Below are 23,822 nucleotides of genomic sequence, written 5' to 3' on the forward strand. Positions count from 1 at the left end.
TCATCCTGCTTCCTGACACCTCCCTTCATTACCTCAGAGACCCTTTCTGCCAAAGGGCCTATTTGGTTTGTGTTCTGGCTCAAATGAACAACAAAGACCAGGTCCAAAGATGCTTTCAAAGGCACCTGGTACGGTGCTCTCAATTTGTGGATTGCCATCACCCTAACATCCCTCTCATACAATTTAGATTTGATCTGCTGTGACTTAAGAGAAGCATTGTTGAGTGTGGAAATTGAAGAGTTTATCCAGTCAGATAATTCCCTTCCAGCTTAATACACTTTTATTTTAATGAATGAAATTGTAATGTTTAACAGATATCATGTTTTCCTCCCTATAGGTGACTGCGACTGATGCGGACGGCGGCTCCTTTGGCTCCATTACCTATTCCCTTGGCTCTGGCATTAACAGCGCCGTTCCGTCTCAGTTCACCATTGGCAAGGAGACTGGGCAGATCTGTACTAGTGCTGTACTTGACAGAGATCAGGGGCCGGCCAGCTTCGACTTTACTGTCATTGCAGTAGATGGGGTAAGCCCCTCCCTTTTTAAAATCATGCTTAATATGAATCCATTGAGCCACAATGTAATCCTATAAACACAGCAGCAATGCTTTTTTTTTTTTTTTTTTTTACAGACAGGAGAGCAAAGACATGGCCAACTGTGTAAAAAAAAAAAAAAAAAAAGCAGAGTAAAAAAAATAAAAGTATGAATAGCTCTCCATGGTAGGTCGACTTCTTTAAAAGTTTGTATGGCATCCTGTTCACTTAATGCCATAAAATACTAAAAGAATAAAAGGTTAAAAATGAAAGAAAATTACTGCGGGCATGTTAAAGCAATCAGATGGAGAAATATCTCAACTGACAGGCAGTAATATTTTAACAAGTTGGACTGCCGCCTCCCTAGTTTTTGCCACCTGGTCCAAATGAAAAGCCTGCACTGTATTTTCTGAAAATGAAAAGCCTATGAAACAGACTTGGGTTGCAGCGAGCCCTCTCACCCTCCATGGGTCATGACATATTGCTCTTTCCCAAGGGAAACTATCAATCTGTGTCCCAGCACGAACTTGCTGGGACTATATTTCAGAGGCTACGCCATACATCGAAACTTAAACTGGGTTTACTGCTGGTTTTTACTTCCCCCATTAATGTGGCATACGTGCACTGTTAATGTTGCCTAAATCCTACTTTCAGGTGTGTTTTTTCTGTTCATGATTTAATGTACGTGAAGGTATAACAAAAGAGCTTTTTGTTTCCTTTGCAGGGTGGACTGAGCTCAGTGGCCTATGTGAAGGTAGATCTGGTTGACATTAATGATAACAGACCAGCTTTTTACCCACTGAGCTATGCTGTTAGTTTGAGCACACAGAGTTCCCCTGGGACATCTGTTGTCAGAGTGACAGCTTATGACCCAGACTCAGGCGAGAACGGCAAAATCACATACAAAACAGTGCCGGGAGGGGCCTCCCCATACTTCACTCTCAACAAAGACACAGGTAGGCAGTACTATTTTTCCTGTGTTTTTTTTTTATAATGATTTTTAGTAAAAAAAAAAAAAAATTAAAAAAAATTGATAATATTGGGTGATGTAAAAATAGCCTGTTTATACCTTGTCCTTGAACCTTTCTTTAGGTGTGATCTCACTGTCTCGGTCTGTCTATGGGAAGGCCAACTCTGTCATTCCACTGGTTATCTCTGCTCAGGATGGTGGTGGCCTTGTTGCATCTGTCAATGCTAGAGTCAACATTAGTGTGGTGGCCGGGCTGGTGGCGCCGCCTGTGTTTGAACAGACTCAGTACTACTTCACTGTCTCAGAGGACGCCCTGCGGGGGACAGTTTTAGGCATCGTCCAGGCCAGCAGTAAGACAGGTGGGGACTACAAACACATGCACTCACTTACCCACTCACTCAATTTATTTAAACTCACTCGCTCACTTGCTCATTTGCTCACTCACTCACTCACTCACTCACTCACTCACTCACTCACTCACTCACTCACTCACTCACTCACTCACTCACTCACTCACTCACTCACTCACTCTATCTATCTACAGTGCATCCGGAAAGTATTCACAGCGCTTCACTTTTTCCACATTTTGTTATATTACAGCCTTGTTCCAAAATGGATTAAATTCATTTTTTCCCTCAAAATTCTACACACAATACCCCATAATGACAACGTGAAATAAAAAAATTTGAAATTTTTGCAAATCTATTAAAAATCAAAAACAAAACAAACAAAAAAATCACATGTACATAAGTATTCACAGCCTTTGCCATTACACTCAAAATTGAGCTCAGGTGCATCCTGTTTCCACTGCTCATCCTTGAGATGTTTCTACAACTTGATTGGAGTCCACCTGGTAAATTCAGTTGATTGGACATGATTTGGAAAGACACACACCGTCTATATAAGGTCCCACAGTGGGCAGTGCATGTCAGAGCACAAACCAAGCCATGAAGTCCAAAGAATTGTCTGTAGACCTCCGAGACAGGATTGTATTGAGGCACAGATCTGGGGAAGGGTACAGAAAAATGTCTGCAGCATTGAAGGTCCCAATGAGCACAGTGGCCTCCATCATCCGTAAATGGAAGAAGTTTGGAACCGCCAGGACTCTTCATAGAGTTGGCCGCCCGGCCAAACTGAGCGATCGGGGGAGAAGGGCCTTAGTCAGGGAGGTGACCAAGAACCCGATGGTCACTCTGACAGAGCTCCAACGTTGCTCTGTGAAGAGAGGAGAACCTTCCAGAAGGACAACCATCTCTGCAGCACTCCACCAAGCAGGCCTGTATGGTAGAGTGGCCAGACGGAAGCCATTCCTCAGTAAAAGGCACATGACAGCCCACCTGGAGTTTACCAAAAGGCACCTAAAGGACTGTCAGACCATGAGAAACTAAATTCTCTGGTCTGATGAAACAAAGATTGAACTATTTGGCCTGAATGCCAAGCGTCATGTTTGGAGGAAACCAAGCACCGCTCATCACCTGGCCAACACCATCTCTACGGTGAAGCATGGTGGTGGCAGCATCATGCTGTGGGGATGTTTTTCAGCAGCAGGAACTGGGAGACTAGTCAGGATGGAGGGAAAGATGAATGCAGCAATGTACAGAGACATCCTTGATGAAAACCTTCTCCAGAGCGCTCTGGACCTCAGACTGGGGCAAAGGTTCATCTTCCAACAGGACAATGACCTGAAGCACACAGCCAAGATAACAAAGGAATGGCTTCGGGACAACTCTGTGTATGTCTTTGAGAGGCCTAGGCAGAGCCCAGACTTGAACCCGATTGAACATCTCTGGAGAGATCTGAAAATGGCTGTGCACCGACGCTCCCCATCCAACCTGATGGAGCTTGAGAGGTCCTGCAAAGAAGAATGGGAGAAATTGCCCAAGAATAGGTGTGCCAAGCTTATAGCATCATACTCAAAAAGACTTGAGGCTGTAATTTATGCCAAAGGTGCTTCAACAAAGTATTGAGCAAAGGCTGTGAATACCTATGTACGTGTTATATTTTCGTTCTTTATTTTTAATAGATTTGCAAAAATTTTAAACAAACTATTTTCACTTTGTCATTACGGGATATTGCGTGTAGAATTTTGAGGAAAAAAATGAATTTAATCCATTTTGGAATAAGGCTGTAACATAACAAAATGTGTAAAAAGTGAAGCGCTGTGAATACTTTCCGGATGTACTGTATCTATTTAAGCTCGCTCACTCACTCACTCACTCACTCACTCACTCACTCACTCACTCTCACTCACTCAATCTATCTAAACTCACTCACTCTAAACTTACTCGCTCGCTCACTCACTCACTCACTCACTCACTCACTCACTCACTCACTCACTCACTCACTCACTCACTCAATCTATCTAAACTAGCTCACTCACTCACTCACTCAAAGTCAGCCCATGTTGAGTAGTTCAGTCTACATTTATCAGTCACACTGGGTTATGCTGAAAAATGTGTCCTTCTTCCCCGCACCACTTGTATAAATAGATGTTGGGCCACGATACACACCTAAATCTGAGACTGCATCAATCAAGAATTCCATGAACACCATGACACCTGTGGAGTGTACTGTTACTTCAACTTTTAGCGCCACCTCCTGGGCCACCAGTAACATGTCTGTATGATTTTCTCCCTCGCTGCAGGCACCTCCAGAGATATCTCCTACACCATCAGCTCTGGGGATCCTGCAGGTTACATCACTGTGGATCCTGACACTGGGGCCCTAAGAACCAGTCTGCCCCTGGATCATGAAACCCAGTCCTCTCTTGATCTGGAGCTGCAGGCCCGCAGTGGTAATCCACCTGCCTTTGGCCAGACCCGTGTCCACATCACCATCGCAGACGTCAACGACAACCCGCCTGTTTTTCTGCCCTCGTCCTCGGAGTCCTTGCTGTTGCCAGAGCATACAGAAATGGGCACAGTGGTGTATCGGGTCCAAGCTGAGGACAGAGATTCAGGAGTGAATGGACAACTCACCTTTGATTTTTCCTCTTCAAGTGGCATCCAGAAGATCTTCAGCATAGAGCGCAGCAGCGGAGAGATTCGATTGGTGGGAAGCCTCTCCTATGAAAACAAACCCCGGTATGATCTCCAGGTGATTACCAAGGACAGTGGAGTTCCCCAGCTTAGCGCCACTTTCACACTTGTGGTTCATGTTCAGGCAGAAAATGACCAGGGACCTGTGTTTGATACTCTCACCTACCGAGTGGAACTAAAAGAAGGAACTCCAATAAGCACCCGCTTCCTGCAAGTCAGGGCTTTGAACAGGGAAACACCTGGCTCAGGTCACTTCAGTCCCTTGGCGTATCACCTGCGACCAGATGGAGATGCCGCAGGGTTTGGCATCGCTGCAGACAGTGGCTGGCTCTTTGTAAAGAGTGCCCTGGACAGGGAAGTCAAGGACATGTATCTTCTAACAGTGCTGGCCAGTGCAGGACATGGGCAGTTAAAGAAGACGGGCAGCGCTACAGTGCGGATATCGGTGACTGATGAGAATGACAACTCGCCTCGGCTCACGCAGGAGAGGGTTTTCATGGCTGTGAGAGAGAACCTGCCTCCAGGAACGGGCTTTGGTCACGTGTTGGCCACAGACCGAGACAGTGGGCCCAACGGACGCCTCAACTATCGCCTCCTGCACCCTGACCGCCACTTCCAGATAAACACCCACACAGGTTAATTTAAAATTGTACAGTATGTACTGAATGACATGAAAAAACTGCACGCCTAAATATGTGTTCAGCTCATTTAAAAAGGGAGAATGAAAGAACAGAGCAGGCATGCATGAAAAAAAGCAGCTGCTGACTGTAATATCATGTTTTAATAATGAAAGGCAGGACTGATGATATTACTTGTTAAATGTATTGTATTTTTATGTAGACGGAGTTAAAACTAAACTGAAGTATTCAAACAAGTAATTTGTTTTTATGAGATGTGAAAAACCATTGTCCATTTTACATGAAAAAAAATTTCTGTCGTAGAAATATGAAATGACTTGTAAAAAACGAACTGCAATCAATGTTTAGTCACTTCACTGAGTCATCTCTAAAAGATGAGAGACTACAATTGCCTCTTCACAACAGTCGTAAATTAGTCAGATGATGGTGACAGCAGCTCTAAGCGTCTTGCTCGCCTCTAATTGGCCTGCTGAGCCTGTTCGTCTGTGGGAGGAGACTCAGGCTCTGATTTGCGATCAGTTTCTGGCAGAGTTTGGGGTCTCTACAGCATCTGCCAACCCTCCAAGCTTCCTTTATTTGTGTGTATGTGCGTGTAGATCTGCAAACTGTGCATGTCTATTAGTTGTGTGTCGTTGATCAAAGCCTGCTGGATCTTAAGTCTCTCATCATTATTCCTTTGGGTGTCTGCATAAAATCCCTCTTATCCCTCCTCTTCTCTCCCCAGGTGAGATCAGTACAAGGATGACTCTGGACAGAGAGCAGCAGTCTAGTTACCAGCTGCTGGTGGTGGTACAAGATGGAGGTTCACCCCCTCGTAGTGCCACGGGCACAACTTTCATCACTGTCCTGGATGACAACGACAATGACCCTGTTTTCAGCCACAGTCGGTCCGGCAAGAACATCATTATACAGGTGATGTCACACGACCAGAAACATAGATGGGCAGAAAATGAAATGTTTACATGTCTTTATAGTGACATTTATTTGTTTTTTTTTAACACATAGGTGACAGAAGGTCAGTCCTCCGGGGTTGTACTGGGCACGCTGCAAGCCAAAGACCCTGATGAAGGGGAGAATGGCACCATATTCTACTCTTTGTCAGGTACATTACGCACAAGTAGTAAAGAAAGTACTCATTTGTCCAAAATAATTACTAACAGATTTATCTTAGATAGTATCTTACTAAAAGCATTTCTAAAAAAAAAAAAAAAAAAAAGATAATTATTTATATCTACACATGTACACACAGCAAACAAAAGACATAATGGTTGAGTTAATTAGTCTCATCTGCCACAAATGTCTGTAAATGGCTTCAGTGTGATACTTTGGGTTTGTGTATTTAGCCCTCCTACGCACTTCATCTTGAGTCAAAGTTTGGCCTCTCTGTCTCTCCTACGCAGGTCCCAGGGCCGAGCGTTTCTCTTTGAACACAAACACTGGTGAGCTGCGTTCATCATCCCCTCTCAGCCACTCGGAACGGGCCGAGTACACCCTGACGGTGACAGCCACTGACAGAGGACTGCCCCCTCGCAGCACCTCCTGCTCGCTTACCATTCAGGTCAGACTTCCACTGGAGTCCGGCCAGCACAAACACCCTCACTACACACCTATTTAATATCAAAGAATAGACTTGGAGCTGAGAGGATCCATGTCTCCGGGCCCGTCAGACTAGCTGCAGACATATCAGCCGCACTTCTGACAAGGTTCCCTCCCTTTCCCTCCCTTTTCTTCCCCTGTGAATTTTCAAAAGGGAAATTTCTATCTGAAATGGAAAAGTGGGTCTGAATCAAATACTCCCAGCTGGCTTGTGATGAGGGCCAGCTGTAGACTGCTCTGATCAAGGTCATACTCAATGACTTCAACACTTTTTTAATACAGTAGCCCTTTTTGCAAAGAGCAGCAGGACTATACACTTAAAATAGAGCGTTGAAGTTAATTTAATATTTTATATAGAACAGAAATGGACACAATGGAAGAAGCCTGGAAGGAACATAGATTTATAGGCTCCAGGAAAATAGACTTGCCATATAAACAGCTCCAGCACCAGTTCAGTTTTTCCTCCTTTCCAATAACAAAAAAATTAAAGTCTTAATTATTAATGAATTGGATTAAACAGTGCAGTGTTGTTCTTGCCAGGTGACGTATTTCTGTAATTTCCTTTAATCATCTTTTCAGACAGAGTTTTTAAATCCGTCAATGATAGGATGGACGATACCTATTTATTTTTGGTTAAACTCCTTTTCCATCTAATGTGAAACTAATTTACAGTTTGTCAACAAAGACTGCCTACTCGCTGTGAGGACTGTGAATGTAAGATGCTGAGTATCCAAATCACCCCATCAGGTTTCAAAACACTGTTATTTTGCTGAAAATTTGATCATGAAAGCCTCTGCACTTTCCCTCTTCCATAATTTTCTCAGTACATGCTGGTCTCAAAGGAAAAACATGTTTTATTAAAACAATGTGCTCTTTTTATACAAGGAAGAAAAGTCATGTTGCAGTCTTTGAACACACTTGAACTGCTCACCAAGTGTAACGCCGTACACAGTACAAGAATATGTCCCAGTGCTAAATTCAAACCCTCTCACCATTTCCTCCTCTCATTGTGTTACTTTTATCATCTATTATTTTTCCTGGCAGCGACATGAGTATCAGATTAAATGTGATTAATGTTCGCAGCCGTGTTATTCAAGTCTATAAAAACCTCTTGTAACTGGTTTCATTTATTCCCAGTGAACAGGAAATCTGTTTTTGCTTTCCCCAAAATGAAATATTTTCATTCTGTATTGAAAACTGCCTTGAGGTATCCAAATGAAGCATTAGATCTACTGCCATGTTGCCTCATCCTCAAACACACATAGTGTTTTTCCTTCATTGCAGGTTAGCAGCATTAACAGACCTACAACTAAGACCAATTCACTCTCCATATCTTTCAACTCTGTGGAGGAGGCCAGGCCTGGCTCTGTTGTTGGCTCCGTCCGCCTCCATGACAGAGGTACCTTAGAGGAAGGCGAGGTGACCTACACAGTGGTGGGGGGTACAGACCGAGACGGGACCTTTGTTGTGGACCGTCTGACTGGAGATGTGTACCTGGCCCGTCCTCTTGATTATGAGCGAGACGCACGCTACAACCTGCAGATTGAGGTGGATGACTTCTTTCAGGTCCCTCCCAGCAGCACCCTCGTCCACCTGGACATTGACGTAGAGGACAGCAATGACCACACCCCTCAGTTCCCCGAGGATCCCATCACCATCGTCATCTCTGAGAGCATGGAGCCCGGCTCTTCTGTCTACACTTTCCAGGCCACAGATAAGGACGGCAGCGGGCCCAACAGCGAGCTGATGTATTCCATTCTTCACCAGTGGCCAAACACCCCCAACCTATTAAACCTCGACCCTTCTACTGGGATTCTCTCTTTAGTCCAGGAGCCGGACCACGAGGTCACCTCCAACATGATCCTGGTTGTAAAGGCAACAGATTCTGCCCTCGATGCCAGCCAGAGGCGCTGGGGCTCTGTCACGGCGAGGGTCTTCATAACCGATGAGAACGACAATCCGCCGGTGTTCATATCGCCAACAGCTGTCAGTGTGATGGAGGACCAGCCGGTGGGCTTCGTGGCTCTGTATGTCATGGCCAGAGATGCAGACCAAGGGGAGAATGGTAGAGTGACGTACAGAATCCAGACGGGCAACACTGGAGGGTCTTTCAGCCTCAATCCTAACACAGGTAAGTCCAGCCCACAGCCAAAGCAGGAAGTACTGCATGCTTTATGTAAGAACAAAGTTTGGGTTTGGAGATAAAGGTGGTGGATGAGGTTGTTGCAGCGCTGACTACATGCTGTTGACCAGTTTTCATGTCAACAATCCCAGCAATTGGTGTTTGCTATTTTTTATCCACAACCAGAATCTTTTACAAACCATGCTGTAGAATACAGTAGCTCATTTGAAAAATTAGGTAATTGAACATAATTTGTACAATCATTTATGTTTGATAACACCACTGCGTAAGTCTGAGGAAACTATTTGGATGTAAATGATATTCTGGATAAGTAAGTTTCCCCTGTCAGTGTGTATTTGGATACACTGCAAAAAAAGGTTTTAATTTTGACTTCAGGAATGTTTTTCCTTGTCCTATGTTTTAGCCACCAACAGCAAACCTGTGTATCTGGAGTATTTGGCATACCTGGAAAGGAGGGCAGTATTCATGTAGAATATGAATTAAGTAAATGTTAACATCAGATATGCACATTTTTAACAGTGCAAACAGCAGATAAGCACAATAAATTTGAATGGTGTTATAAGGGAAAGTTTTAAATCTGTGACTGACTACTTATTTTCCATCAGGCCCACTACTTTTTGCTTCTTCTTGCTAATAATAATACTAGAGCTTTCAGTTTGTGCTCTGTTTTTATATTTCACTTAAGCACTACTTACGTGATGCAAATGTCTGGCTCAAGAGCCAATCTGCATCTGTTCAACTCTGTTTGGGCTTTTAATTGATTCATTAAGCATTTGTGTTGAACTTCTAAATTTCTCTTCACATGTGTACTCTTCTCTGTGTGCTTCAACACAGCCATCCACCATGTTCACCAAACCTTCCCTTCTATAAACACACACAAACTCCTTCAATTCTCTGCTTTCTTTTAAGTACAGCACAAGTCTTGCTTCACCTTTCATGACTTATTCCTCTCAGTTGGAGGCCAGACGGAGCAGCCTGCCAAATATTAAACACACACACACGCACACACACACACACACACACACACACACACACACACGCACACACACACACACACACACACGCACACACGCACACACATGCACACGCACACGCACACACGCACACACAACAACCCATCATCTGTTATTGTGGATCTATTCCCATGAAAGACCAAAGAACCTCATGCTCAGGCTTCTGGGAACCATTAGAGAGGGGATCAGTTACGCGTGTTTATGTGTATGCTCATGTGTGTGTGTGTGTGTGTGTGTGTGTCGGCATGCACATACGTATGTGTTTGTGTGCTTGCATCAGACTGTCACTTAGTCAAAGCTGACCTTGGGCTATTTGGTCCTGTGGGCTTTGTTGTGGTGTTTGAGACACGTGTCAACGTTTGCTCCGCCTTCCCCTTCAAGTCGCCAACCAGGATGCCCCCTGGAGCAGCTCGGGGATGGAAACACTCAGGGTCTGTCATGCATGTCACTTCTGCTGCAGTCCAGTGTGTGCACTCATCTTGAAGTGTTTTCATGCACACTAGATATTTGTTAGAATAATGACAGAGTTAATCCTCTGAGCACCTGGTTTGCTCCTGTTTTGGGGTCGGTGACCAGAGACCTGGGACCAACTCTACACACTCTGTTTTCATTACTTTGGCATCACAGTTAACCACAAAAAAGAAAACTATCAAGCTATTATTAAGAATCTCTAAAGTCATAGAGTGAGACACGTTCTCATCACTCATTGTCAGAAAGGAGATCATTCATTTCACTTTTGGAGCAACGGGAGTGTGCACTGGTGATACGGTGGATTACTTTCCTGCAAAAGGCAACACTATTCAGAGATTAACACATCCAAGGTTGACGAATCACTTTGGTATAGAAGACAAGAAAGATGTGTTTGTTGTCCTTAGCTGGTGCTTTTACTGCAGTCCAAAGTGTTGGCGCCACAAACCTCTCATCTGCTTAAGACGTTAAAATTAAAAACATTCCCACTGTCTTTTTTTTCTGACCATGTGTTATCAGTGACCGGGGACATGGCAGGATCACAGAGAAATTAAATTTAGGTGAAAAAATTCCAGCCTGTAACTTTTACCAGATTAAAAGCTTTGGGGCGAGTTATCTCGGTCCGAGCACGACACAAAGTGAAAAACATACACAAACAGTTGAAAGCAAAACAACCCTGGCTCTCTCTGTCTTTAACAGTTGCATCTCATTTTAGAGCATGAAACTGAAATTGGATCAATGCAAGCTCTACCCTCTAAGGGCAGGATAATGACAAGGCAAGGCTGCCCCTAATTCCTACGGAGCACGGCAGGCCTGGCTGTTGCGTGTCTAGAGCGTGTGTTTACTGCCTCTTGCTCGATGGCTGCGGCATTCTCCAGTGGAAAATCTCGTAAACTGTGGTCAGACCGTTTGGGCTGTTACAGCAGTGGTGGTGGTAGCACTCAGGTAGGCAGAGCTGTATGTGTGGAGGAGATTAGCTCTGATTTGGCCCTCACACGACAGCTTTTTACACTTGCTTTTTAAATAACTTGACTACACACACTCATGCAAAGTGGTATATTTTATTGCCTTTGATAGCATGGTTTCATACTGTAGTTGTCAAGTGTAAATGTGTCGGTGACACTGGGTGTAATAAAGCGCGCGCACACACAGGAAGTCTCTTGTAACATTTCACCCTTTATTCTTGTCTCTACAGGCTCTTTGTCTATTTTCAAACCTCTGGACCGTGAGGAGCAGGACATCTTTAACCTCACAGTAATCGCTGAGGATCATGGGATACCCCAGCACTCGTCCAGCCAGCTGCTGTGTGTCCATGTGATTGATGTTAATGATGAGGTGCCCTGGTTTGAGGAGAGCCAGTACGAAGCCCAGATCTCTGAGAACCAGCCTCCAGGAACTAGTGTGGTGACAGTGTCCGCCTCTGATCTGGACCAAGGTGAGACGTAGTCACGGCAGCTTTCGTACATCTAATCCTGTTTTTCAATCAACAATACATTCCCAGTGAGCTTTAATGTGGTGATTTACAGGTGGGAAATGTGGCTAATTTAAAACTTGGTCAAATTTGGCTCAGTTTATGTTTGTTCATGTTTATTATTTCAAGGTCATTTAATTAAAAATGATCTGATGTAAAATGTCTAATGACTTTTAAAATATGATAATCTAGACATTTAAGAACTGTACATGTGTGTGGATTATGTGTTAACAGATATCAGATTGTGCTGACGCAGAAATCAAGATGAACAACAAGCGGTTAATTCTTCTTAGCCATGTGCTGAGTTCACATTACAGACATTAACAGTTGTTTCTAATTGAAGACTGCACAGGAAGGTGGGGGTGGGAGATGCAGAGAGGGTGCATTCTCCTGGACTTAGTCAGAAGCACATAAAACAGAAGGATTTTAAACTTTCTCCTCAAAAGCAATTAGTGAAGTAAACAGGTGAGATTGCCAAACTGCTTTCTCTTAGCACGCAATCTGGCATCCAGACCCCTGAGGGAGGGCTGACACTGCTAAATGCTAACACAGCAAAACTCTTGACAAACAAACAAGCATACAAGCTATTAAAAAAAGAAATCCAAATATCTAAATGCTGTTTTTTTGTTTTTTATTCAAAGATTATAAGAATTCACTTTCGAGGCTCTAGTGACATTTTCTATTGATTTTTATTTTTTTTAATCTTTTACCTTCCTGTTTTTAATTAAAGTATTGTTCCTTTGTGTGTTTTTCTGCAGGTACCAATGGGCAGGTAACATATGGCGGTATCTCAGACAAAGGATTCACCATCAACCCAGTGACGGGTGTCATAACGACCACTAAGTCTCTGGACAGGGAGATTCAGGATGACTATGTAGTTACAGGTACTGCCCCCTGACACCATACCCTACACCATAACATATGAAATAAGGCTGCTTTGAGATACACATTGTTAAGAGATGTTTTCTAATGTTCAAATTAATTGTGTGGTATTTATTATGCAAGATGACTATTAATGCTGGTGTGTTTTTTTTTAATGTTTTGTCAGTCTATGCTAAAGATGGAGGCCTTCCCCCCAACTATGCTAAAGCAACCGTGAGGATCAAATTGCTGGATGTTAATGACAACGCCCCAGTCTTTGGACGTCTCTTCTACAGCATAGAGGTGCCTGAAAACCAGGAGGCGTTACCTCTGTTCACCCTAAGAGCCACTGACCCAGATGCGGGAGACAGCGGGGAGATAAACTACAGAATTACGGGTGAGGATTTGTTTTGGTGTACAATTCGGTTTCTAAATGATCAGCTGAACTTCTGCTAGTTTCAGGGTGGTGTCATTTTATAATCAGAAAGTCTTTTGTCATTGCTCCCTTTGCAGCTGGGGATCCATCCGGAGACTTCCGCTTGGACAGAAAGTCAGGTGTACTGTCCACTTCGAGGCCTCTGGATCGGGAGAACAGGGCTGGATACATGCTAACAGTCGTAGTTCTGGACCAGGGAAACCCTCCCCTTAGCAGCACTGCCACTATAGAGGTGACTGTCATGGACATCAATGACCACAGCCCCCACTTTCAGAGCAGCAGCTACACGGCAGACATTTCGGAAGATGTTCCCATTGGCTCGCTGGTCCTGGAGGTGAAAGCCATCGATCTGGACCATGGCCCTAACAGCCAGGTGCTGTACTTTCTGAGCCGTGGCTCCCGGAGCATGTTCATCATAGACCAGAACACAGGCCGCATCATCACTGCAGCACCCCTAGACAGAGAAAGAACCGCCTCTTACACCTTTGAGGTGATTGCCACCGACTCCTCCCCTGCAAACCCGCGTAACTCCACTGTTCAGGTGACCATCTACATTCAGGACGTGAACGACAATGCGCCCTTCTTCATTCAGGACCCACTTATTGTGAACATCTCTGCTAGCAGCATGTCCAGCCGCCAAGTGTTGGCCACCATGAGGGCAGAGGACAAGGACTTTGGGGCTAATGGCTCTGTTTTTTACCGCTTTGCCAACCCTGTGAGGGGATTCACCATTAACTCACTGACAGGAGACATCCAGGCCACAGAGAAGCTGCAGACTCTGACACAAAGCCAGAGGACTATAATAGTTCAGGCCATGGACCAAGGAAACCCGGCTCAGTCTTCCCTGGGGGTGGTTATCATTTATATCAGGGAACAGAGCTACAGGGGGATCCGCTTCTCCCGCACGGCAAGAGATGTCACTCTGCAAGAGAACGCTGCTAAAGGTATGATATACAATTTTGTAAAGTAAACGTTTTTGAATGTGTAATGGAAATAAACTGGATTGAATGTTTTCAACATAGTGTGTTTTTCACCTTTACAGGCACAGTAGTAACACAGAACCAGGCCCAGTACCCTGATGGCTCTAAAACTGGTATCAGCTACAGCATTTTCAGCGGGAACAGAATGGAGTCTTTTGGAATAAACACCATCACAGGTAAATGCACAGATTATAACAGGCTCCTCAAGACAATATTTTTCATATATACAAAGTGACATATTCCTATTCTTGTGAATTAGGTGAAATATGGGTTCAGAAATCAGAAGGACTCGACTTTGAGGAGACCCCCAAACTCCGCCTTGTGGTAAAAGCTGAGACGGCGTCCTCCAGCTCCTACATGGCTGTCAACTTAATCCTGCAAGACGTGAATGACAACCTGCCACGCTTCCAACTCCAGAGCTACATAGCCTACATTAGGGAGGCACAAGGCCACGATTTTCCCATTATCCAGGTGCAGTAGCCTGTCCCCCGCATGTTTATTATTGTTTAAGTGTGAAGTTGTAAAATATAAAAAATAATTAAGCTCTAGAAATCTGGATAGTTTCAACACTGTAGAGAAATGACTCTTCATTGCATCCCAACTGATTCGACTACATGATCATCTGTGCCATAAAGTCAGGTCTATATAACTGATTTTTACAAACTCTCTGACTTCCAAGTCAATATTGCTCAATAGCTCAAGTTACACTGAAACAGCTGTGGCAAATATTTCTGTATTTTTGTTTCTAAAATGGGCTGGTAATTTCCTCAGGTTGCTGCAGATGACCTGGACCAGGGTCAAAACGGTCAGGTGACCTACTCTATCAGGTCCTCATCCATGAGTGGCTTGTTCAAGATAGACCCGCTGACTGGCAGCATCACCACTGCAGCCATAATGGACAGAGAGATCTGGACGCAGACAAAGTGAGTCTTTTTTTTCTTCCTTTCTTTGTTTATAATTACATACCGTAATGCAGTTCCCCTCAGCTCATATCTGGGCTTCACAAATGCCTGTTTATGGTTTGTTACTGTGATAATATCCATGTTGTAATGGTTAAGCAATTTTTGGTATATATTTTCATTAAAAGAAGTTTATCAGTTTCATCTGACTTAGCTGGATTTTGTGTTTACTACTGCAAGAATATAGTCTTAGCGACACTTAAAATGAACAAGGACTGCAAAAAGTGTAAATAAACTTATGACGACAGGCTGTCGAAGCTATAAAATGTTGTTTGCCTTGCAGACAATATTTTACAATCAGATTTTCATCAAACTTTGTTTAATTGATATAAATAAGTAAATGTATAATTTTAAGTGTAAATAAGAATCTGAAAATTCCACATTTGTAATGTTTTTGGGAAAGAAAAAAGTGTGTCCTATTTCATGTTAAAGAAAAAGTGTCTTCTCATGCTCATTCTGAAAGAAAAGGCTGGTCTTGGTGGGGTTGGGTTTGAAACATTACACAACTGGGTTAAAAAAGATTCAAAGTTCAGACACTGACATTCATTTTGGGGCACCAGGCTCGTTGTTACGGCAACAGACCGGGGAACCCCGCGGCTGGCTGGATCGGCCACCCTCACTGTGATCATCATCGACCTCAACGACAACAGTCCCATGATTCCTCTGCCTCGAAATATTCGAGTTCCTGAGGGTAAGTCAGCTTCACAGTGGAAGTTAGTCCAGTGATCTTATCATAAAGCCTCACGTCACACTCGCTGGCAGCTCGCTCAGCAGGGCTCAGTGAGAAAAGTCTGACCCTTTTATGAAACAAGTTATTGCCAAGTTCCTCTGTTCATTTCCTGTCTATTAGTTCAAGGCTTTCCAGAACCGGATATTTCTTCACAAAGAGCAGAAAACTTTTTTTTCTTTTTCTTTTCTTCCCAAAGACTCTCTGTGCTTCATATCAGTTTCAACCTAAATGTCTGCTCTTCTTTCCCTGCCTCCCTGCCCTGTTATCACACACATACAGATACTCTCATCGGCACAGTTATCACGCAGGTAACAGGAAATGACGTAGACTCTGGGCCAGCCCTCTCCTACACATTACACCTGGACGTAAACAGCCAAGGGATGTTTGGGATCCATCGTTACGGAGGCGGGGTGTCTTTGACCGGCCCTCTAGATTATGAGGAAAGGACATGGTACACTCTAATCGTCCGCTCATCTGACTCTAAACATCAAAGTGAGGCCAACCTCACTGTGCTGGTGGATGATGTGAATGATAATGCCCCCACCTTCACTCATGATTTATATCAGGTACGGCTTCATTTGCACACCTGTCATCACACCTAATAAACCTGTAACGTATCTACAGGTGTTTATTTATTTATTGTGTTTCTCATCAGGTCACTGTATCGGAGCATCTCCCAGCAGGTAGTGCAGTCATCACACTGACAGCCACTGACCGTGACTCTGGGGAGAATGGAAAGATCACCTACACAGTAATGTCATCCACTAAGGGTGTTTTCTACATTGACCCAAGCAATGGTAAGATTACTGTGTGCACTTTCTTGGTCGTTTTGAACTGTTTTCTAACCAGAGCTCCCCTTAATTACACTTGTAAAATAAAATGTCTATCCCTAAGGCTCTCCTTGGAAGCACATTTGGGGTTTGGCCCTACAGTATTTGCAACAAGCATTGCAAAATATTTAATCATTTTGTTCATTAAAAGTCATTGAAAACCAGATCTGATGTTATTTGCCACAGATGTTTTGCTTGAGATGGCATCTAGAAATGAGTGTACTATAAAACAGGACTGCGTTTGCTTCAAGCTATGCTGTTTCTTATTCTCAAGTGCAATTAATTTGCCTCAAACAGTATTGTCTTCACAGCATGTGCCCCAACCCACAACAGTGTTTACAGAATGTTTTTTTGTAATTACTGTAGTATTATTTTTTTTTAGTCATTCATTGCCATTTTTTTCATTAATAGCAAACTGTCTTGTGTATTGAACAGCTTCAATAATGAATATGATTAAATCTGGACAGCATGCTTGCTGCTCTTTTTATGACCATATTCTTTGTTTCTTCACAGGTACACTGTTCATCAAGCAAAAAACTGAGTTTGATGTTGAGAATCCCTCAATACTGTTGGTAATAGAGGCTCGGGACCACGGTACTCCATCCCTTTCGTCCATTGCCACTGTCCAGGTACAAGTGGCGGACATCAACGACAACGCCCCCATCTTCCACCAGTCCGAGTACAGAGCCACTGTGTCTGAAGATGGGCTTCCTGGATCAACTGTTCTCACATTAGAAGCTGTGGATGGAGACCTTTTCCGGGACAACTGTGGTTTTGATTTTGCCATTGCCAGTGGAAACTCAGGTAATGTCTTCCAGATTGAGAGCAGCGTGCGCTTCTTGGAGGGGCGGGGCTTCCAGACAGTCGGCAGCCTGATCCTGGTGGAGAAGCTGGACTTTGAAGCGGTGCCAAGTTATAACCTGACTGTTGTGGTATCAGATCGTGGGATCCCTCAGCGTAGCTCCAGCGTGCCTATCCTTATTAGTGTTACAGATGCCAATGACAACCCTCCAGCTTTTAGCCGAACAGAGTACAGCATGGTACTGAGCGAAGGTACCGCAGTAGGGACTGAGATCCTTCATTTATCTGCCACAGATCCAGACTCTGCTCCCAACGGAGAGGTGCAGTACTCTATAAGCTCAGGGGATGAGACAGACCTTTTCCAGGTGGACCGGTGGACTGGAGCGTTGAGGCTGAAGAGACCTCTGGACAGCGAGACACGGTTGTCCCATATAATTGTTGTCCAAGCGACTGACGGTCAAGGGCACTACGCTTTGGCCCCGGTCAGTATCGAAGTGAAGGACATCAATGATAACCGGCCCTTCTTTCCCCTCAAACAAGTAACTGCAAGCATCAGAGAAAACCAACCCCAGAATGCCTTAGTGACCATGCTGCATGCAATCGACCGTGACCGAGGTGTTTTTGGACAGCTGAAGTACTACATGTTAGATACAGCTAAAGAGGGAAGAGACGGCTTCCTCATCAATCAAACTTCAGGCGAAGTACGGACTCGCTCGACCTTTGACTTTGAGAGAATAAACTCTTTCCACTTTGTGGCTGTTGCAATGGATGCTGGCAACTATTCTGCTACTGTAACAGTACAGGTTTATATAAGAGGGGAGGATGAATATAATCCTGTTTTCACCTCCTCAGAGTTCTCATTTGAAGTGCCTGAGGGAGCAAAGAAAGGTCAGATCATTGGCAAAGTTCAAGCCAGAGATGAGGACGGAGGCGTGGACGGTGTCGTCCTCTACTCTTTATCAGACCATTCGCCTTATTTTGAAGTCAATAAATCAACTGGAGCAATTACTTTAAAGATGGACAGCTACAATAGACACGGGAGTCGCTCTAAAAGAGAGGTCCGCCTGGTGACACTGGATGTGACTGCTCACAGCCCTCTGGAGACATCTCGCATTGGAGTGGCCAAAGTTACCATCGATGTGACTCATACCTCCTTTGGCCTCAGCACAGACATGAATATGCTGCTTATTAGTGTCATTGCAGTCTCACTCGGGACCATAGTCATACTAATAGTAATTGCTGTGGCGCTATTTTTTGTTAAATTAAGACGTCAGAGGAAGAAGCAAAAATCGCAGGAACGAACACCAATGTCAGGCACCCTGCTGCACAAGTTCGAGGAAACAAAAATAGCAGCAAATGAAATGATTTACCACCAGGCCCTTCCTGGATATGCAGCTGATCAGAGTGGCAGCAGCGGGGGTCCGTACAATCGCGGGGGATCGCTGGATCCTTCCCACTCCAGTGGGCGTGGCTCTGCCGAGGCAGAGGCGGCAGAAGACGATGAGATCAGAATGATTAATGAATATCCTCGAGTGTCAAGCATCTCCTCCTCCATGCAGGAGCGCATTTCTGCCCGCGGCCCGGACTCTGGGATCCAGCAGGACGCCGATCAGTTATCAGATGTGTCCTGTGAGCCTTCTATAGATTGGTTCAAAGGGAAGAAAGTGGGCAGTCTCAATGGGACTTTATTAGCCGGCCAGATGCCTGTCTACAGGGATGAAGGGAGTGGGTATGTGGGTGTGGGACGGGGACTCAGCATCTCCCGCCCTAAAGACTATTCTTTCCCACAAGATGGAAAGCCCCCTGTGGACGGCTCCCTGACAGCCATTGTGGCCAGTGATGAGGAACTGAGGGGCAGCTATAACTGGGACTACCTGCTAAACTGGTGTCCCCAGTTCCAACCCTTAGCTAACGTTTTTACTGAAATAGCACGTTTAAAAGATGAAACGGCTCCTCCTCATCCTCGCAGGTCATTTCATCACAAAGCAAAAGCAGAGTCGAGAATCGACCCCCCACCTCTCATAACCTCTGTGGCCCACCCCGGGGCCAAAACTGTTCCACCGAAGCCGGCGGTAGGGAGAACGTTCCCCAACTTGGCGTCTTTACGAAGATCTCCCATAAGTGTGGATGGATCCATCTCCTCAGTCGCAATGTCTCCAAATTTCTCCCCTTCTCTCTCACCGCTGGCAGCCCGTTCTCCCGCAGTCACGCCCTTCAGTATCTCACAGGGCCCCTCTACCTCCATGATCAGCGCAACCGAACACAATTTGGAGCACATCGAGGAGGCAGAGCTTAGAATTTAAATTCTAAAGTGTGAATTAAAACTGCTGCCATGAATTTGTTCTACTGTATGACCACAGAGGCTGCAACCTGAAAATGAGTCAATTCTAGTCTCTCCTCTGTTCTCTTTTTCAAGAGAACAGGTACACGATATTACAGTAAGAAGTCCAAATAGCTGAAGTTGTGGTGCTTTCTGAAGACAAACTACATGAATAACAGGCCAAAAAGGACTATGCCTTTGTGTGAGTGAGTGAGTGAGTGAGTGAGTGAGTGAGTGAGTGAGTGAGTATGTGTGTGTGTGTGTGTGTGTGTGTGTGTGTGTGTGTGTGTGTGTGTGTGTGTGTGTGTGTGTGTGTGTGAAAGAAACATATTCTTCTGTTGATCAGTGTTAATTTGCACATTCTAATGGAGATTCATACATGATGTCAATATTTTGTACAAAAGCATTGTCTATATTTTTATATTTCCACGTGGTTTCTGACAAAAAAATGGCATTGAAGTGTCAAAGGGTTGCTAAAAACCTGAATATATTTGTATATTTGTACATTGTACTGTATACATGTTTGTACTGTAAGTTTGTGGTATCTCTTTTAATTCTTAAACTTGTGGTTTGAAATGAATTTCCTCATTAATGCTTTATGAATTGGGATTTTTGCAGGAGATAATTGTAAATATTTAAAGAAGAGACATTTTTGCTTGAACAAATGAAACATCAGTCAGAATACAGTATTGTGTGATCAGATTTTCTCACAATCCGGTGTTTGATCTCGCATCAAAAGGTAATCATCAATGTGAAATGCTGAAAAATTGTATTAGTGTCAATATTTGTCCCTTAATATTCTGCAAAGAAAAATGGAACTTGACATCCAGTGGTGCCGTCCTTCAGGCGCATTGGCATTAAACGTCTCACAGCAAGCCTTACTGAGTTTCATTTAGCATCGTGAAAATAATTAATCTGAGGAGAACATTGAGCAGCTATGTGGTAAATGTACAATTGTTTGCTTTATCAGCAGCCAAATAATTCCAGAGAATTTAAGCTGGTATTTGTCTACTCATCTGATGTCCCTCAGTAAAATATTAAAGAAACATAACTTAAGCTGTAAATCGGTGTTATCGTAACACTGAAACATGCAGCATTTTTTTTTCTCGAATTTCTGATAGTTTTGTTGTATGAATTAATTGTCAAACCTTAATGAATGTTATTTGGGGCCACATTTCTTCCCTCTTTTTTAGTAACATTATAAAGAAAATGTATATGGATTCAAACTAATACTAACAAATGATGGAGGAAAAATTTCTATATTTCTGAATGTTCAAACACCACCAGAGAATGTTTCACATAATGCTTTTACACAGATGCCTACGACATAAAACATTCATGACCATAATTGTGTTTTTGGCAGCCTTTATCAAATAAACTAATGTGTCAATTTGCATTTGTTACTACCTAGAGCCCTTACCTAACCCATAGTTTTAGACTCTATAACATTATCTAACATTCTACAGCATTTTTATTTATCATTTATGTGGGCCTGTGAAGCTGCGAGGCTTGTTAAGTTATTTACAAGGATACGGTTTTGACCATGGCCAAAAATACATGAACACTACCTATTTAAAAGAGTGAAGGTACTTTGTTGTCTGTATGGTTTTGTATTCAGCAGTGTTACCTGCCGCTTGCATTTCATTTCGTCCCAACTGTGTAAAGTGTTATCATAGAAGAGAAATTCCTCCATGTGTTTACACATATCATTCTAGGCTTGTCCAGAGAAATGTTTTGAGCAAAAAGTGCCTGAATAAAGTACTTGTGATGACGTTGTTGCATCTGTCACATCTTTCTCGGATCAGAGAAAGGGTCATACTGTAGGTATATCTCTGTTTTCAGAGCTGCTGGATTTTCGATTATATGTGAAATTTCCCAAAGATATATTATTGCAGAGACATGTCCAATGTCCTACCCTGAGGGTTCCTTTGCACTCATGTTTCTTCTTCCCGTCTTCCTTTCTTTTTTCCAAGGCCTCCAAAATGTGAAAATAGCTAAATTCACAAACACTCTCTGTACTCCCAGGCTTGTATAAACTCCACAGCTAATGAACTCTCTATCACCCCAGGAACAATCGGATGAACGGAAGAACTGTGGGCCTCAAACAGCCCAAAATGATCCCAATCTTAAGAAAATCTTGAACAATATTTGATATAATGATGGCCATTAAGTATTATTTAGATCTTGATAGGCATAATATGATGTAACACAGTCACAATCCTATGAATTATTTGAAATAATGGCTCCCTTTCCACTGACAAAGCTGTTTTGCCAAAAGATCTCATTCACATCTTTTAGAAGTCGTTCTAAATTATGTTTATGCTGCTGTGATGACGGCACCAAACCCCAGGTCTAAAAGTTTTATCTTTAGATGTATTTACCTGATGTTCAATTCTCTCAATTAGTAATACTTGGTTAATTTGCCCTCACTCATCTTGTTTTGCCTCCTTTGAAATGTCAATATATTTGGCTGTTTTTATATATAACACAAGATCAGCAGAGTAAAGTACAACAAACTGGAGAAATTGTACGTCTATAATTGGGTATTTGTTTTACTAAAATGTTTTCCTCAATGTTTAAAAGTTAATACTGGCTTTCAAACATTTCAGCAACATTTTGAAATGCAATGTCAAAAAAAAAAAAAAATCCTAAAAATTATCAACAAACATCACTTATTTTATTTCAGTTTATCTTTCATCAAACTGTAGAGTAATTATCAAAGATTTCTGACTTGAGCTGTATTTGTTGGAGCTCTTTTAAACTTTAACATGTAAGAATTATTGCATGTCAACAAAGTTACTAAACAGTGTTATTTTTTCGTATCCATGTGGGAACGCATTACATATCTCTTTTACTGCCTGAGGCTGGACAGCACTCCTACTGCCTGATGAAACAGCTGAAACTGGACCAGTGCTGTTTGCCTGCTTCTGACTGGCTCAAACCTAAACTGTGTGCTATTCTGAGAAATTACATATGCACATGCACTGTGGTGAATTAATGTGTGTATTTTTTGTCCCTAGCCTGAAAATACAGGCGGAGCTGGCTGAGCTGGACAGCACGTTGATGATACAACTCAGTGGGAGTGTCATGGCAGACTCAGGTTATGAGCACCTTGGATCAGAGGCCAGTATATACACAACAGAACTCAGATGATATGAGTAAGAGGGCAAAAGCCAAGTCATTACTCAAAGCTAAATTAAAGGCTCTGTGTAAACCAAATGTAATCTATCATTTTCCCGTCAACACAAAATGGATACACAGAAGGCAGCTCTGTTAACATGCAATCTTCAGTGCCAGGTTGCCCATTTCCCTTCACTGACTACTACTTCACTGACATACTGCTTCAACCTCTGCGTCTCTTATTGAGTTGTCAGGGCTGTCATGCTTTTATGAAACTAAAAATCCACAGATCTTGCAGACTTTTTCAGTAGTCTCCACTCGCTGTTTACGTACTTCATGTCATACGTAAATACGTTTTGTTATTTTTCAAGGCAGCATTTATTTTCCTAGATGTTATCCTATTCTTGTCCATTATAATTCCATCACGTTAACATTATACTCATCCATTGCATGGACAAGAATTGGGGGATACTGATTGGGGCAAAGCTGTAGTGTAAGCTGCATAGAGAAAATACACACAAAGAAGTCCTTTGTTCATCATAAGTTGTATATTTAAAAAAAAAAAAAATCTGATTTGTGTGTAATTTTAAACCTCAGCCTCACACTGATCAGCATGTGTGCACGAATACCTCATATATGGAAAATTGAACCAGAAGGGATCTTTATGTTTTCTGCAAAAGCTGCATGCATTTCTAGACAGTTATTTTAGTTGTGTTACATTTAGTCCAACTCAAAAGTGGACTCAAAAGTCAGACTCACAAATATCTTTGTGGATATTTATGTTTGCGAAAAGACTAATAGTCACAATGGACAAGAATGAGAATAAGACCCAGGTTGACAAATACCAAACGTTTTCAAGCATGCTCATTTGTATTCTCTGTCAGTGTGTTTATTAAGCTACCTGTGTTAATAATG

The 23,822-nt window shown here is 43.1% G+C and overlaps 1 protein-coding gene across 1 annotated transcript in view; it reads left to right on the forward strand.

Annotated features, from left to right (window-relative positions):
- LOC138205411 (protocadherin-16-like) overlaps positions 1-21,558 on the forward strand; it is a 79,206-nt gene extending 57,648 nt beyond the window's left edge. Inside the window, exons 3-21 of the mRNA XM_069161418.1 lie at positions 338-526; positions 1,258-1,489; positions 1,626-1,862; positions 4,148-5,176; positions 5,904-6,091; positions 6,185-6,281; positions 6,580-6,737; positions 8,060-8,906; positions 11,595-11,834; positions 12,629-12,754; positions 12,919-13,128; positions 13,245-14,111; positions 14,210-14,323; positions 14,407-14,618; positions 14,919-15,070; positions 15,667-15,797; positions 16,116-16,402; positions 16,492-16,633; positions 17,180-21,558. Coding sequence (XP_069017519.1) covers positions 338-526; positions 1,258-1,489; positions 1,626-1,862; positions 4,148-5,176; positions 5,904-6,091; positions 6,185-6,281; positions 6,580-6,737; positions 8,060-8,906; positions 11,595-11,834; positions 12,629-12,754; positions 12,919-13,128; positions 13,245-14,111; positions 14,210-14,323; positions 14,407-14,618; positions 14,919-15,070; positions 15,667-15,797; positions 16,116-16,402; positions 16,492-16,633; positions 17,180-19,770 — 8,049 coding nt within the window. The 3' untranslated portion in view covers positions 19,771-21,558. The remainder of the gene's footprint in view (positions 1-337; positions 527-1,257; positions 1,490-1,625; positions 1,863-4,147; positions 5,177-5,903; positions 6,092-6,184; positions 6,282-6,579; positions 6,738-8,059; positions 8,907-11,594; positions 11,835-12,628; positions 12,755-12,918; positions 13,129-13,244; positions 14,112-14,209; positions 14,324-14,406; positions 14,619-14,918; positions 15,071-15,666; positions 15,798-16,115; positions 16,403-16,491; positions 16,634-17,179) is intronic.
- Positions 21,559-23,822: the final 2,264 nt, after the last annotated feature.

This window comes from Embiotoca jacksoni, unplaced genomic scaffold, assembly GCF_022577435.1.
Source record: "Embiotoca jacksoni isolate LCO1_2020_lvr unplaced genomic scaffold, fEmbJac1.0.p SCAF_28, whole genome shotgun sequence".
Taxonomy (NCBI): domain Eukaryota; kingdom Metazoa; phylum Chordata; class Actinopteri; family Embiotocidae; genus Embiotoca; species Embiotoca jacksoni.